Source organism: Aquarana catesbeiana, linkage group LG07 (assembly GCF_042186555.1).
Source record: "Aquarana catesbeiana isolate 2022-GZ linkage group LG07, ASM4218655v1, whole genome shotgun sequence".
NCBI classification, from domain to species: Eukaryota; Metazoa; Chordata; class Amphibia; order Anura; family Ranidae; genus Aquarana; species Aquarana catesbeiana.
Window position 1 is genome coordinate 269,901,952 of NC_133330.1, and position 16,016 is coordinate 269,917,967.

The following is a 16,016-nucleotide window of genomic DNA, read 5'->3' on the forward strand; positions in this document are numbered from 1 at the left end:
CCCCGGGATCTACCGGCGGCGGAGGAAGAGACAGCCGGGCGCCCTGAGGGCCGGGAGAGGGGCCCCTGACGGGCCGGCCTCAGGATGAAGTTCGCCGAGCATTTGTCCGCTCACATCACCCCGGAGTGGAGGAAACAATACATCCAGTATGAGGTGAGAGACCCGGGTGTCCTCCATCACAGGGTGTCCCCATCACGGGGTGTCCCCATCACAGGGTGTCCCCATCACAAGGGGTGTCCCCATCACAGGGTGTCCCCATCACAGGGTGTCCCCATCACGGGGTGTCCCATCACGGGGTGTCCCCATCACGGGGTGTCCCGATCTCGGGGTGTCCCGATCTCGGGGTGTCCCCATCACGGGTGTCCCCGATCACGGGGGTGTCCCCATCACGGGGGTGTCCCCATCACGGGGTGTCCCGATCTCGGGGTGTCCCCATCACGGGTGTGTGGTGTCCTGATCACGGGGGTGTCCCGATCTTGGGGCGTCCCCATCACTGGGCGTGCGGTGTCCCGATGTCAGGGTGTCCCGTGTCCCGATGTCAGGGTGTCCGTGTCCCGATGTCAGGGTGTCCGTGTCCCCGATGTCGGGGTGTCCCCATCACACATAGGACTGCTCCCTACTCTGTGTCAGAGATCAGCCCAGTCATGGATTGGAAGCTCCTTGGACAAGACATTCCTGTACACAGGGAGGTATACTGGAAGTGTCATCCTCCTCTCTGTACAGCACTGAGGACACCGAGAACAATCACAATCCACATCCATTCCCATCACTGCCCCTGTTCGATGGTTACTACCGCGCAACCGCTTCACTCCTGCGCTCCTCTCAGTGGAGGGGTGCTATGAGGATGACCACTTTATTCGGTCGTCCTTCCAGAGCACTGCGCTCATTTCTTGGTTGCTACAGGCAACCACATCACTTTTGCACCATTAAGATTGGTTGCTCTATGCCAATGTTTCTCCAACGTTACAAGAACAAAAGCGTAGCAACGAATCTAAAAGGGGCAAGAGTGAAGGGGATTGCCTATAGCAGCGGTTTTTAACTCCAGTCCCTCAAGTATCCACAACAGGTCATGTCTTCCCTCAGATGAAACGGCCTGTGGTAATTACCAAGGCAGGGAAACTGATCAAATCACCTGTGCAAAATAATGGAGAGCCTGAAAACATGACCTGTTGGGGGGACTTGAGGACTGGAGTTAAAAAAACGCTGCTATAGGCAATCCCTCACACTTGGCCCTTTAGATTTGTTGCTATGCTTTGTTCTTGCCCCATTTAAACTGGTTGCTGTAGACAACCCCCCCTTCACTCTTTGCCCCATTTAGATTACTTGTTATGCTTTGTTCTTGCCCCACTTAGGCTGGTTGCTGTAGACAAGCACTTTGCACCTGTCACATTTAGATTGGTTGCTATGGACAACTGCTTTGCTCTTGCCCCATTTAGATTGGTTGCTTTAGATAACCTGTATGCTCTTGCCCCATTTAGGCTGGTTGCTACAGGCAACTGCTTTGCACTTGTCATATTTAGAGTGGCTGCAACAGGCAACCACTTTGCTCCAGCCCCATTTAGAGTGGTTGCTACAGGCACCCCCCTTTGCACTTGCCCCATTTAAATGTCTGGTTTTCATTTTCTGGCTGCTGTGGGTAACGGTCTCAATCCTTGCCTCATTTAGATCGCTGCTCCCATTTGAAGGCTGCTATGGGTAACTGCTCGTTCCTTGCTCCGGCCTTTGTTTTGCCCTCAGGTTTAGATCAGGACAGTTAGAGGAGACAGGAGAATCTGGGTGACGGGGCCCAGTGTCAGTGCCTGTGACTTGTAGTTCCACGTTGGCTTGAGAGCCATATGATGAGTTTATTCCAGACAGACATTTAATGCCGGAGCACTACTGGTGATTATAGACACTCGTCGTTGTGGTAGGTAGAATTGTAGGATAAAACCGACGTGTGTATAGTGAGGGCTCACCAATCAGCCCATCTGATCCATGGATTTGTCATGGTGCAGATAATGGACTCCCTTCGAGATCACACACCAGCAGGGTTCCTGTTTTTCAGTAAAGTAATATTTTTTTGGCTGAGTCCAGTGAGATAGAGAAATGGGTCACATGGTTAAAAAAGGATCTTACCACTTTGTGAATGGAGCCAAATGTGTATGATTGTCACTCTTCTATCCACAGACCTCAGTCCCTATTGACATCTTTGGCCATATGCAGATATTTGTAAGGAGTGAATATCAGTGCTTTGTATATAAGATGATGACTCCTCTCCACCCTCAGCACAACGTGCCTCCCTCATGTCCTCATACTACACCTGCCTTGAGTCAATATTAGCAGTTCTGGTTTTATTTGTCTCCACTTTGCTGTATGTCCCTGAGTACATTGTACAACATTGTACGGCTCTCTGCCTTCTGTGATAGACATAGTAACGGGAAATAGTTCACTTACCGATTGCCACAACTTCAGTGTCACTTGCTTGAAATAGCCTTAGTAGAGCTGTAATTTAATTACACACTTTGAGAAGGACATGTGGAGATTAGCAGCAATCCGATTATCACAGCACCTAATCGGCCAATGTAGATGTGGATGGAGAAGGGAATGGTGACAGCTTGATAACATTCTGAAGCCTTTTCATAGGGACAGTTGCCTTGTGTTTGTTTAGCTGAATCAGCAGTTTCTTAAATGCAGAGGAATAAAGAGGACATAATATGGCCTGGAAGCTGTGGTCCTTAAATGTGGGTGTCCTTAGTCTATCAGGCATGTGGAATGTGTGTGTGTGTATGTATATATATATATATATATATATATATATATATATATATATATATATATATATATATATATATATATATATATATATATATATATATATATATATATATTAGGTCAGTATACAGTTTGGGCTTATATTGTTGGAACAGTGCCTGGCCACAGAAATCCAATGACCAATCCATCTTGTTCCTGAGTTTGAACAGATCTGCCAATGTTCATTTCCTGATTGGACGGTAACTGGCCACAGTGGGCAGCATTCCTCTAATGTCTGACATCTATTGAAGGGATTGGGTTTTGAAAGAACCACATCTAGAAAAGTCAACCAGTGTTTCTCCTGAGGATTTGGGGGTGGGTTCTTGACCAGTGAAACATCAATGGTTTCATGTGTAGGTGCCCCACCGCGTGCGTTTGTACATGCGTATATGTAGAGATTTCATGTGCTTGGGTGTACCTCGCATTTTTTACAAGTAAAAAAAAAAAATGTATCACATAGGTCCCCTGTGATGATTTTTTGGTGATAGGTTCTCTTTAACGACTTGGCGTCCGCACTATAGCCAAATGACAGCCAAAGCACGGACCTGAATTTCCGTGAGGTCAGCAAATGCTGGCCTCCCCTTTGCATGCTCCCCGCGCGTGCTGTGATCACCAAGTCACTGAGACACGGGTGATCACGGATCCAAGTAGGGGCCAATCCCAGGCCCTTACTACATGATCAGCTGTCAGCCAATGACAGCTGATCACATGATGTAAACAAAAGCTCGGTAATCGTTTTTTTTTTTTTTTTTTTTCTCCTCGCGCTGACAGCAATTCTGCCTCACCTGTGCCCACCAGTACCCCCTGCCAGTGCCATCTGCCAGTGCACACAGTGCCCAACGAGTGCCACCTATCAATGCCCCCGAGTGGTGCTAATCAGTGCCACCTAGCAGTGCTGCCTATCGGTGTAACCAGCCAGTGCTGATCAGTGCCCATCACTGCCACCCATCGGTGCCGCCTCATCAGCATACATCAATGAAGGAGAAAAATTACCTGTTTGCAAAATTTTATAACAAAATATAAAAATATATAATAAAAATATAATATACATTTTTTTTATAAATTTTATTTTTTAAAAAATTTGGTCTTTTTAAACTTTAACAAAAAATAAAAACCGCAGAGGTGATCAAATACCACCAAAAGTAAGCTCTGTTTGTGGGAAAAAATGATAAAAATTTAATTTGGGTACAGTGTTGTATGACCGCTTAATTGTCATTCAAAGTGCGTCAGCTGAAACCTGAAAATTGGTCTGGACAGGAGGGCGGTTTAAGTGCCCAGTAAGCAAGTGGTTAATGAGGCATGCAGGGTCTAAAAGACTCTGCATGTCTCCCCTGTATGTAATCGCACTGAATTATATTCTTTCCTGGCCATGCTGCCTGCGGTAAGTGTCAACGGGGACCCAGGAGTGACATCATATACATCACTTCTGGGTCAGGAACAAGATGGGGAGAAGAGCGAACGTGTGTCGGGCTCTCCTCCTTCCCTTCTACCCTGTGGCACCCACTATGCCTGCCCCGCAGATGGGCAAGTGGAACCCAGGGTACATAGCAGGGGTGCGTGCACTTTACCCGCGTGTGTAGAGACAATCGGGCAGCAGCTGAGCTGCCTGAATGCTTCCACCTGACAAGTGTGCCCTGCTGCTTGTCCGCAGCAGAGCTAAATGTAGAAGAAATCTACCTGCCCGGGCCTGGAACCTCGAGTCCTGGGCGTTGAGCGATACAAGTTTTTTGCATTCCTGCAACAATAAATGAGCTGACAAAAGCCCAGGCGCCAGGATGCAATTTCTAGTCACCGTGGCGGTCAGGTGCCTGAGATTTGTCAAGCCCCGGGGGGCACTACTATGCTAACCACCAATGCAGGGGGGGGGGGGGGGGCATTACTATGCTGGCCACCAATGCGTGCAGACACTTCTGCTATCTTTTTTAATGTCTGCTTTCATTTTCAGTTGTTTACCAGATTATTATTAAATTTGTACAGAGCAGGAGGGTGTAAAAGCATCTGTCTAGGGTGTCAAATGTTCTACATATGCCATATTATTTCTTCTTGGATCTAATTATTTTTAGAAAGGGTTCCCCAAGACCCGAAACAATATTTCATGGTATCCACATGGAGGGAAAAAGGGTTGAGAGAGGCTGACCTAGAATATGACAGGCTGGGTGAGCCTTAGTGAATAAAGGTGGTTATAGAAGACTCTGTATTGTTCAGGCCAAATACATGTCCTTTTATATAAGAACAGCTGGAAGTGTTTCAGGATTTTAACAAGGTGGAGCAAAATATTTTTTAAATAAACGTGTGTTCGAATGAAGACACAAATCTATATAACATGTAGTGTGTGTTTTTTTTATATATATATATATATATATATATATATATATATATATATTATAATTTTCTCCTCTATATCTCTCTCAATTGAAAGTACTTACCTTTTTATCTTATTACCCAAGATAAAAAAAATAGTGTGAGTGTTCAAATAATGACATGCATGTAGGAGATTAAGGGATACTTCTTTTTTTTTTTTTTTTTTTTTTTTTTATGCATCCGTTCATTTTTCTGGACAAAACTGTTCAAAAAGTAGAGCATGAAAGTATTTTGAAAAGACTGTTGCAAATAAAAATGTAACGAATACAATCATCGTTTTTTGTGCATTAACAGGGCAATAATCCCCTCAAACAAGCATATACAATATACTGTGATTGATATATATTTATTTTATACACACACACTCAGATGAGTAATCCACTTAGCAGCATTGACAGATTTGGTCTTATAGTGCAGTTATTATATTTTGTACAGTTTTATGTGCAAAAAATAACATAGATACCTGTAATAAAGCTAGGTCATCATCCAGGGAGCAAGTAAAATGTTAGTATGTAAATGACTGGTAATGTTTGGATGCAGATGTATGCTTTAAATGTAGTATAAAGGGCAAGTAGAGAGGAACTGAAACAACCATCCCTACATGTATTGTTATATTGTCTGGCGGTGTTATCTCTTGTGTATTAATGTGAGAATTATAGAGGACCCAATAACTGTCTTAGCGTAACCAGTATTCAGTGACTGGGGTAATAGTATGAAAAATGGCAATGGTGTGAGGAAAATGGTTGTATGGTGAAATGGTACTTTGCATGAAAAATTTTAGGAAAAGTGACAATCTCTCAATGTGCACAAATCACGCACCTCTTCTCGACTGTATCTTGATCATATGTTGATGTCTGAAAGGTGTCCTTTTAAAAAATGCAATGCATTGGGAAACAGAAGTGTATGTGTATGTATGTATGTATGTATGTATGTGTATATGTGTGTGTGTAGATAGATGGTGTATCTAGAAATTACCACTGGCTCCTGCTTGAGCACCTTGTCCTTTCCAGCCACGATATAACATTTGATAAAACCCAGGCTTGTGTCTGTATCTGAGCAGCTGTTGCTCTGGCCAACACATAAATAAACTCAATAGTTAAGCAGCAGTAGTTTCCTGTATTTAATTATCAAGGCTAAATATACATAGCATTTTAAGGATTATGTTATTCCTGCCTATACCTTGTGCAAAGATGTTCTCAAGGAATGTAACACCTTGTTTGATTATGGATTTGCATGAGCCATATTTTGTTCTAAAACAATAGCTGTGATTGTGTGTATACCACATGAAGCTGAACTCTGGGGAAATTTTCAAAAGCTAACCTTGCAGTGCGGCTCCCCCTGCACTTTTAAGGGTTAAAAACAAATTTTTGTGTAGGGTAACAATTATACTTACCTTAGCCCTTAGCCATTTTCTCTTCCATCTAGTGCACCAGGTTGTGGGCGAACCCTTGGCATTCTCACTTGCAGGACTGCTGGTTCTGCATTGTATAGGATGACATCAGAGGGTTTGCGACTGATGGGGTGCCAAAGGGAAGCAGCTTTGGGGGACTAGATGTGTGAGGAGGTAGAAGCCTGTGGGAGAGGGGGACATGGTAACTAAAACTGCTTTTTGTTGGTACTAGAGATGCACCAAATGGAAATTTTGGTTCCCGAAACCGAAAATGCAGGATGCACATGGCCAAAAACCGAAAATGACAGTTTTTAAGAAATATTTATATTTTTATATATAATTGTATTATACTCAACTTTCTAATTAATATCATTTTACATTAATATACATTTATTGGCACTTTCAGCGCAAGAAAAGCTCAAGAAAAATATATCCCTTTAAATTCTATGTATGTCTTCACACTGGTCTGTTGCACTTCCATTGTGGTGTTAAAAATCCAGCTTGGTGCATTTTTGGTCAGTTAAAAAAAACGCACCTCCCAGTTCAAATGCATTGAAAACGCAGCAAGAACGCATCATTAAGTCCTGTTTCACACTGGTGCACTGTGCAAGGTCACATGGGATTCGCACTGCAGTGCAAATCACATGTGATGTCTGTGCAATGCTAATTCCGCCATACAGATTGTATGGCTGAATTCGTATCACATTCGGAGCAAAGTCGTGCAGGACCCTTTTTTTGGTCCACACCAGAATCTTATAGCATGGGTGTTCACACCCATGTGATCCGATTCATGTCCATACTGACAGTTCGCACTGCGATATGCGAACCGATCTGGGGGTGTCATTAACTTTGTATTGACACTCCCAGCGGTCCGCATATGGCAGTATGAACCACTGTGCGATTTAGGTGATGTGGTAACCCACACTGGATTTGCAGGATTCTCGCATCGCACCAGTGTGAACTGAGCCTAATGCACCCATGTTATGTTTTTTTTATGCAGTTTTTGAGTCACGTGACCTATGAAAATCGCACAGTAATCATGGTAATATTGCCACAATATGCGTTTTCGGTGCCATTCGGCACCTTTTCTCTTATCGGTATTCTGCCACCGATTTTCGGCTGAAATTTCAGTGCATCTCTAGTTGGCACCCCAGATGTACTTGTATAAATAAGTATCTACTTCACTTTGTATTCTTTCTTTGTTTCTGCCAGTTCCCTTGCTCTCCTACTAAAAACTGACCACATTAAGCAGGAGTACACAGCGTGGGCATATCTTTAGCTATGCTGGGAACTCAGTCTGCTCTCCTCCATTGATCAGATCTGTCCTGACACACCCTCCCCCAACACCCCATTGCACAGCCATTCACTGGGAAGATCAGTGTGCTGTTGCTCCTCCTCGAGCTTTTATGCAGCTAAGAACAGAGGGAACACAGGGAAGATGATCACTTTTGTTTTTAAAGGAGGGAGATGTATTTATAATGTAGTTTTTTTTTTTTTTTTTTTTTTTTTTTTATATTCATACACATGTTTTGCATTTCAAATTTAAACTGGATGGGTTGTTTTACAAGGCAATTGTTTACTATCACTTTAACCCAGGCAACTTGGGGGATGGGGCCCACTTCAAGGGAGTTTTGTATTTTCCCCAGAGTTCAGCTTTAACTTCTTAATGCTGGTTGCATGCGGTTTAGTGACATTTGCCATGTACATGCATACGTTGCGGTTTTGTCTGGGAGCACACATCTCAAACTGTTACTGCCGCCAGCTCACGGTCTTATTGGGAGCCATTAGGATGGGACCCTAATCATGTGATTACAGTCAGCCAATCACAGCGAGGTCCATGTCCTCCAGTATTACTATCTCTTGAAGGGCTGGGGCTCCCACTGTTGGGAAGGGGTTCAAATACTTAATGATAAACTAAAAAGTGTGCAATCTATGTGTTTATTAATTTTGTAATTGGTTGAGGTGTTTAGTTTGATTAGTAGGGCAAAGAACGATGCATGAAGCATTGCTACCAACAGTTAAAGTGGTGTTCCGGCCGAAATTATACTTTTTAAATAAAAATACCCCTATAATACACAAGCTTAATGTATTCTAGTAAAGTTAGTCTGTAAACTAAGGTCTGTTTTGTTAGTTTATAGCAGTAGTTTGTTATTTTATAAACTTACAGCAGGCTGTGGCCATCTTAAGTGTGGGCATCTGAAGCCAGACTGTATTTCTTCCTGGATCTCATCCTTGCAGATCTCGCACATGCTCAGTGCAGCACAAGCAGTGTAATAGGTTTCAGGTCAGGTTTCCATAGCAACGGCAGTGTCGGAGGAAGTTGCCGCCCCTTCCCAGAAGGCATTGTAAACAGGAAATGATGCGATGGGCCGCGGCCAGGGAGGAGGAAGTGAAAAATGAATACAGTAGATATACAGTAAGTGCTGAGAAAAAAAATTTAAAAATATCCAATTCGTTTACAGTGGACAGTTTAGTGAGGGATGCTAAAGAGTTGTAAAAGTGGGTGGAACTCCACTTTAATCAATGTACTTTGTGCACTAAACATAACAATATACATTTGATTGGGTGCTGTAGGCTTTGTGGTCTACAACATGAACTTTAGTTTGTCTTAAAGTGGTTTGAAAGAATTATAAATAATATATTATAAAGTATATTCTCCAGGTTACTAACGATTTTTATTGTAGCAAAAGAAAAGTTAGAACATTTATAGGTAGTACATGAGTAGCCAGCTTTACATAGCGGATACCAATCAAGTACAATCATAGCTCTCCTAAAATAAAGTCATGAAAGGCAGACAGAAATAAAGGAAAAAAAAATGAATAGAGGGAAAACAAAATAAAGGCCACATCCCAAAGGGGATATAGCTTCAGCTCTTCCTTTTTTTTTTTTTTTTTTTTTTTTTCCCCTCCCCTTTCAGCCGCTGATTGAACAGAACAAAATGAATCCCTGTATGGCCAGCCTTGTATGGATCATATCAAATCTATGGTATTGCAGACATTCAATTTGTTCTGGTCTTCCCCATGAAACCCTAAATGCATTCCTTTCATCTCCAAATAATGTTGTGAATTTTATTCTTTTTTTCCTCAAGAATTTCCAAATGTTGGTCTTGTTTGCTGTGTACTCAGCATTTGGCAAACAGCCATTCCCCTGTGTATTTAGACACTTCGTTTTCATAAGGGGCACATTTCTTAGGTTAAGATGTTAATCGGAGACTAATTGTTAGCTGTCCAGCTGTGAAATGATTCATGAAGAATGTTATTTTACATTGTGTTGTCCCTGAGTGTTCTTTGTATTGCCTGAATTGGAAGTGACATAAAAATAAGAGCAACAGGCTCTTCCCTTTGTGGCGGTGCCGTCCTGTAGCGCATATGAGCAGATCAGTGGATGCGGATTGTGATAATGCTCTGATGCGGGGATAGATATGCTGAGCCGGAGCGCTGACTGCTGGGCTCCCCAGTGTTATTTGATATTTTTGAATGAATGTCTCTCTAAATATTTATTTTATGGTACTCTTGGGATGCACATAAAAGTAGCCATTTCCATTCCCCTGTGACAAAACAAAATAACCCAAGCTATTAATTTTGCGGTCCCACATATAAACGGGAGCTGTATCCTTTCCATATTGCTCGATGCGGCCGGGTTCTTCATCATAGCTGTCATGTTTAGTTAATGGGATCTATGTCAGGAGCAAGAAGGAGCGCAGCACAGAGCTCAGCATTTGTCTTTGTGTTTTAGCACTGCACCTTCCACCTATAGGAGCCATTAATGTAATCAGTCTCTCCAGAGGGTCAGAGATAATCGGGCATCCCCCATTCTCCTTGCAAAGTAATGATCTCCTTCACTCTGAAATAGCAGGGCATGGTGTGACTTGCACGAAGCTGCTGTTGCTAATCTGGGGCACTGCTTGGCGTATTCATGCCCTCCCTGTTTACTTGGAAAAACGGCTTCCTGTTTCTAAGTGTCCTGAATAGGCATTATTTTATCTATTCATTTGAAGACTAATGAGCTTTGTGGGGGGTGATATGCATTGTCTGAGATTGTAGTTTGTCCATAAAGGTGTGGCATTAATGGGCATAAACAGAATTATTGGGTGCTTTATTTTAATTGCTGGGATGATGCCAGGAGTCAAGTGTCATACTGGCGCGCACTTGGCTTAATGCTGTGTTTAGAGGGAGTGCCTGTCCATTATTGTTCTTGCATTGAATGTGAAGGCCACGTCTCTCATTTATCCTTTTAAGTCATTGTCTCCATTATGATTTTTTTAGTTAGTGCTTTTTAGGGAATCTTTATGTGCATGCAAAATGGGTTGATGTCCTTTTTGTATGATCACCTATGTTTTTATTTATTTATTTTTCAGTTCTCTACACGTTTGTGTTTTTACCTCCCTGATGTTATTATTTTCACTTTTTTTTTCCACTTGCTCTATGTACAGCCCCAGATACGATAAAATCGCTTGTAAACAAGTTGGTAACAAGTTTTTTTTATTTATTTTTTTTTTTAAAATGGCAGGTTAAGTTGCAAAGGCAGGGGATGGGAGCATTTACATGCCAGTTTTGTGATGCTTTTGCTTCACGCTCGCAGCAAAAACTATCGCTCCTGTCGTGTTCTGTGGGTAGTAAGCCTGCTGCTGAATGTGGCACATTCACCACCTGTCAAACGCCACTTGGTGAAGCAGTTTTAACCCTGGAAAAATGCAGTTGGCTTGATATTAGAGGGGGGAAAGGTTGTTTTACAATGTAAGGGTTCACATATAAATTAAGGCTGAATCACACTTTTGTGATGCAACACATTACCCCAAATCACATTATTGCATATTTTATACAAGAAAGCACTGTAGTGTCATTTTTTCACAAAAGCGCCCCAGTGTACTTAGAATGGAACTTATGGAAACAAAATGGGTGGACAGGCAAGATTTTTAATGCAGAAGAGACACGCTTTGTCTCTTTTGCATTAAAGTGTTAACCCCAAAAAAAAAAAAAAATACAGATCATGGTCCCTTAAAGCAGATTACACAGCACAGTGCTTGTGCTATGTAATCTGCCACTCTATAAACTGTAAAAAAACCTCCCTGAACCTGCCACTTCCTGTATGCCCTCTCTGTACAGACCACGAAAGCCAGGGCTGCTCCGCCCTTACCACCGTGGTCTGATTGTGTCCCTTTGTCATACGCTGCTGTCCCCTCTGCTCTCCTCTCTCATCCCCCTCCTTCCTGCCTGTCCTCTCCCTCTGTGTGTCTCTCTGCCCCGCCCCCCCCCCCCCCGCCGCTATTCATAAGAAAAGAAAACCTTAAAATTGTCAAATGAGTGTTCTAAATAACTATTTTGAGCGGTCTTCGGGCTGGTCACGTGGCTCACGGCCGCTTTACAGCTAGGAGATGAGGGGCCACGTGATCTCCCTGGCTGATGTCAGAGGGAGATCACGGCTCCTCCCCCAGAAGACATCCATCAGAGCTGGAAAGCGGCCGCGAGTCATGTGACCTGTCTGAAGACAGCTCAGAATCAGTATTTAGAACACTAGTTTTTTAAAACCACTTCCATAGTGTGCAATAGAGGGGCTGGCATAGTCTTTTAAATATGGGTTCACAAACACTTTAAAGCTATTTACCTGCCTGACTGAACTCCCCTGCATGATGTCCTCCCCGCCCAGGCAATGACAGCGGCCAGCGACAAAGACCCGGAAGCTGGCTGCCTGAAGATGTCAGGGGCCGGGCAGGGAGCTCGAGGACACCGCTTTGCTGGAGCTGAGGTGAATATTGTTCCGCCTTAAGCTGGCACGGTAGAATTTTGAATGAAAATGTTTGGGATAGATAGAAAGTTTGTTTCTCTTTTTTTTTTTTTTTTCTAGTCATTAGCGGGGTCAAGTCAACGTTCGTTTATAAAGAGCAGGATGGAAATTTTTTTCTCAAAAGAACAAATTTCTAACAGTGTATGTGGTTTTTATTTAGTAAAGTCCAATCATTCCAAAATCAAATGTTAAAAGCAAACATAATATTTCAAGCAAGTTCTAAGAAATTGTGTACCTAAATGTTTTAATTTGAAATGTCATCTGTCTATGGCCAGCTTAGGCCATTACAGCTTAAATTGAGATTCCAGACTTTTTTTAGTTTTTTAAAAGTCACCAGCTACAAAAAGTGTAGCCCCTGACTTTTAATAAACAGACACTCACCTGTCCCATGGTCCAGCGATGCGGCCGCATGAAGCCTCGCTCCTCTCCCTCTCCGAGGCACCTCCATTATAACTGCGGGCACCCGGCTGTGACAGCTTGCGGCTTCATGACCGGGTGCGCACTGGGCATGCACGAGTCACGCTGCGTTTTCCGGGTGGACAGGCAATCTTCTGGGACCTCTGACGTGTCCCAGAAGATTGCCGAGAGGGAGGGGCCACCTAGGGGGAGAGGAGGAGTTGCTTAGTCAGAGGTAGGACAGGAAGTCCCACTCATAATAGTCACCCCCCCCCCCCCCCCCCCCCCAAAAAAATAAAAAATTTACATGCCAAATGTGGCATGTAAGGGGGCGAAGGGTGCTTAAATCTGAAGTTCCAGTTTTGGGTGCAACTCTGCTTTAAACTCTTATGCAATGAAGTGCACCACAACAAACTGTAAAGCACTTTTTTATGTTGTGGTGTGCATTATATGTTTTCTTTTGAGGCTAAAATATGGGTTTATCAAATTTGCAAATCCTTGCATTCTGTCTTTTTATATAGATTTATATAGACAAAGTGATCATTTAACCTCTGTTCTCAGCTGCATAAGGTGCTTGCAGAGTTGGGGGTGGAGAAACAGCAGCACACTGATCTTCCAAGTGTCTGGCTGCATGATTCTGGATAAAATGAGAATCACGATTTGCTTGCTTAGAATAAACATCACGATTCTTGGCGTAACAACATCTGTCACATTATACAAAAAAACAAAAAAATTGGGCTAACTTTACTGTTATTTTTTTTTTTTTTTTTTTTAATTCATTGGAAGTGTATCAGCTGACCTCCCGCTGCCTCTCCTCCTCTTCTCCCAGCTGTCAGCGGGGGATCTCGTCCCCGCCCCCCCCCCCCCCCCCCCCTCTGCAGTGCTCGGAGCAGAGACGAGAGCTCCGGCGGGTCACAAAAGTGGCGAGCGGCGCTGTAACCGAAGGTATTTGACACAATTATATTGCAGAGACACACATTGTACATTATATAATACTGTAATAGAGTTGATTATAGGATTTTACAAACATTTTAACTGTGTTCACACTGGGGATTCCTGACAGGCAGGGAGGGAGAGGGGGAGAGAAGACAGCACATTGCATGGTGAGACCTACCCTGAAAATAAGCCCTACTGTGTCTTTTGTTGCAGAAATTAATATAAGACCCGGGCTTTTTTTTCAGGGAAACACGGAACACATATGAAAGCAGAGGGACTGGCAGGAACACCAGGGATTTCACACACAGGAAGAGATACAATGAGAACAGGATACTTTTTCATACAAGTACATGGTACAGCAGGCACATATCCATAAAATGAAATGTTGGGGTAACATACACTTTAATTGCATGTTTACTACATGGCTCCCACTAGTCTAACAAGTAATAGAAGTACTGTTAGGGGTGAGTGGTGTGCACATAAGCTCATAGTGGATTGATAGGCCAGGAGTTGCTTCAACTCCCAAAAGTACATTTAACATCTGCTTAAATAGCAAAACAATTTTTTTTTTCACTTTGTCAACCTATGGCGGGTATAATTGTGAGGTATATGGAGAATGGTTGTTTGACTCATTAAACAATTCGCTCCAGCTTTTTTGGATACAGTTGAGGTAGAATTTTAGGTAATATTCTGTATTTGTTATTTTCGGTGACTCAACCCATAAAAAAATCGGATGCGTCAACAGGAAATGTGCAGAATGTGCACACTCATCAATAAGCAGTCGTTTGGACAGTGCGCAAATATGCACTTAGAAGAAATTGCATGGTATTAATGTATTTTTTGCTCTGTTATAGTAGGTGCATGAACTCCAGAATAAACTCTGGTGTGCTTAAAGCAGTATTAAACTTCCACTGTGTTTTTAGCAGAACACATTTAGCTCAACAAAATAAACATTTCCCAGGAAGCTATGTCTTAAAAATTTTGGCCAAGCACTTACACCTGAGCATAACTAGGCATTTTTGTGTGCATTTTTAAAGAGGAAGTAAACCCTGGTGGGTTTTACTTATTCTTTATTTCCCGGCAAAGGTAAAGCATAATGGGCTACTATGCATTTCATAGTAGCCCATTATGTGTCACTTACCTGAAACCGAAGCCCGCTCTGTCACCGTTGTCCTCACTAGCAGGGAGCGTCCATCTTCACCCCTCTTGCTTCTGGGGCTGCGAACTCCGGCTCTGTGACTAGCCAGAGTCGCTGATGGAGCCGCCAGCTAGAGATGACCCATATTAGAAATGGCACGACATGCCCTTTCTGAAGTGTGCATGCACCGTAGTCATCGCGCTCGGCTTTTTCATAAATATCTCCTAAACAGTGGAGATTTAGGAATTATTTGCAGCACCTCCAGGTAAGCCTTAATATAGGCCTACCTGTATGTATAAGTGGTTGTACAGAGTGTACAACCACTTTAGGGAGTGTGTGCTGTATAGGAAACTCTTTGCGGGAGATTTACTTAAACTGGTGCGCACAAAATTTGGTGTAGCTGTGCATAGTAACCAATTGGCTTAATTGAACCAACTGAAGTTAGAAGCCGATTGGCTACTATGAACAGCTGCAACAGATTCTGTGTGAACCAGTTTTTGTAAATCTCCCCCAGTGTGTCAGGATCACAAGTTTTTGGCTCCATAGACTAGAGTTTGTAAAGGCAAAAGGTTTTTTATCTGAATGCATTCAGATAAAAAAACTTCTGTGTGCAACAGCCCCCTAATACTTACCTGAGCCCCATCTCGATCCAGTGATGTGCACAAGTGCCTCGGCTGCCTGGGATCCTCCCTCCTGAATGGCTGTAACACAGCAGTGGCGCCATTGGCTCCCGCTGCTATCGATCAAAGTCAGTTAGCCAATGAGGAGAGGGGGCGGGGCCGAACCATGGCTCCATGTCTGTATGGACACACAGAGCTGCGGCTTCGCTTGGGTGCCCCCATAGCAAGCTGCTTGCAGTGTGTCAGGATCACAAGCTTTTGGCTCCATAGACTAGAGTTTGTAAAGGCAAAAGGTTTTTTTATCTGAATACATTCAGATAAAAAACCTTCTGTGTGCAACAGCCCCCTAATACTTACCTTAGCCCCATCTCAATCCAGTGATGTGCACAAGTGCCTTGGCCGCCTGGCACACTCCCTCCTGATTGGCTGTAACACAGCAGTGGCGCCATTGGCACCCGCTGCTATCGATCAAAGTCAGTTAGCCAATGAGGAGAGAGAGGGGCCGAACCATGGCTCCATGTCTGTATGGACACAGAGCTGCGGCTTGGCTTGGGTGCCCCATAGCAAGCCGTTTGCTTTGGGGGCACTCGACAGGCGGTAG

The 16,016-nt window shown here is 43.4% G+C and overlaps 1 protein-coding gene across 1 annotated transcript in view; it reads left to right on the forward strand.

Annotated features, from left to right (window-relative positions):
• Positions 1-16,016, forward strand: part of XPR1 (xenotropic and polytropic retrovirus receptor 1) — a gene marked incomplete at its 5' end in the record, with an annotated part of 243,198 nt that continues 227,182 nt past the window's right edge. The window contains 1 exon segment of the mRNA XM_073593336.1: positions 1-153. Within this exon segment, the coding sequence (XP_073449437.1) occupies positions 85-153 (69 nt within the window).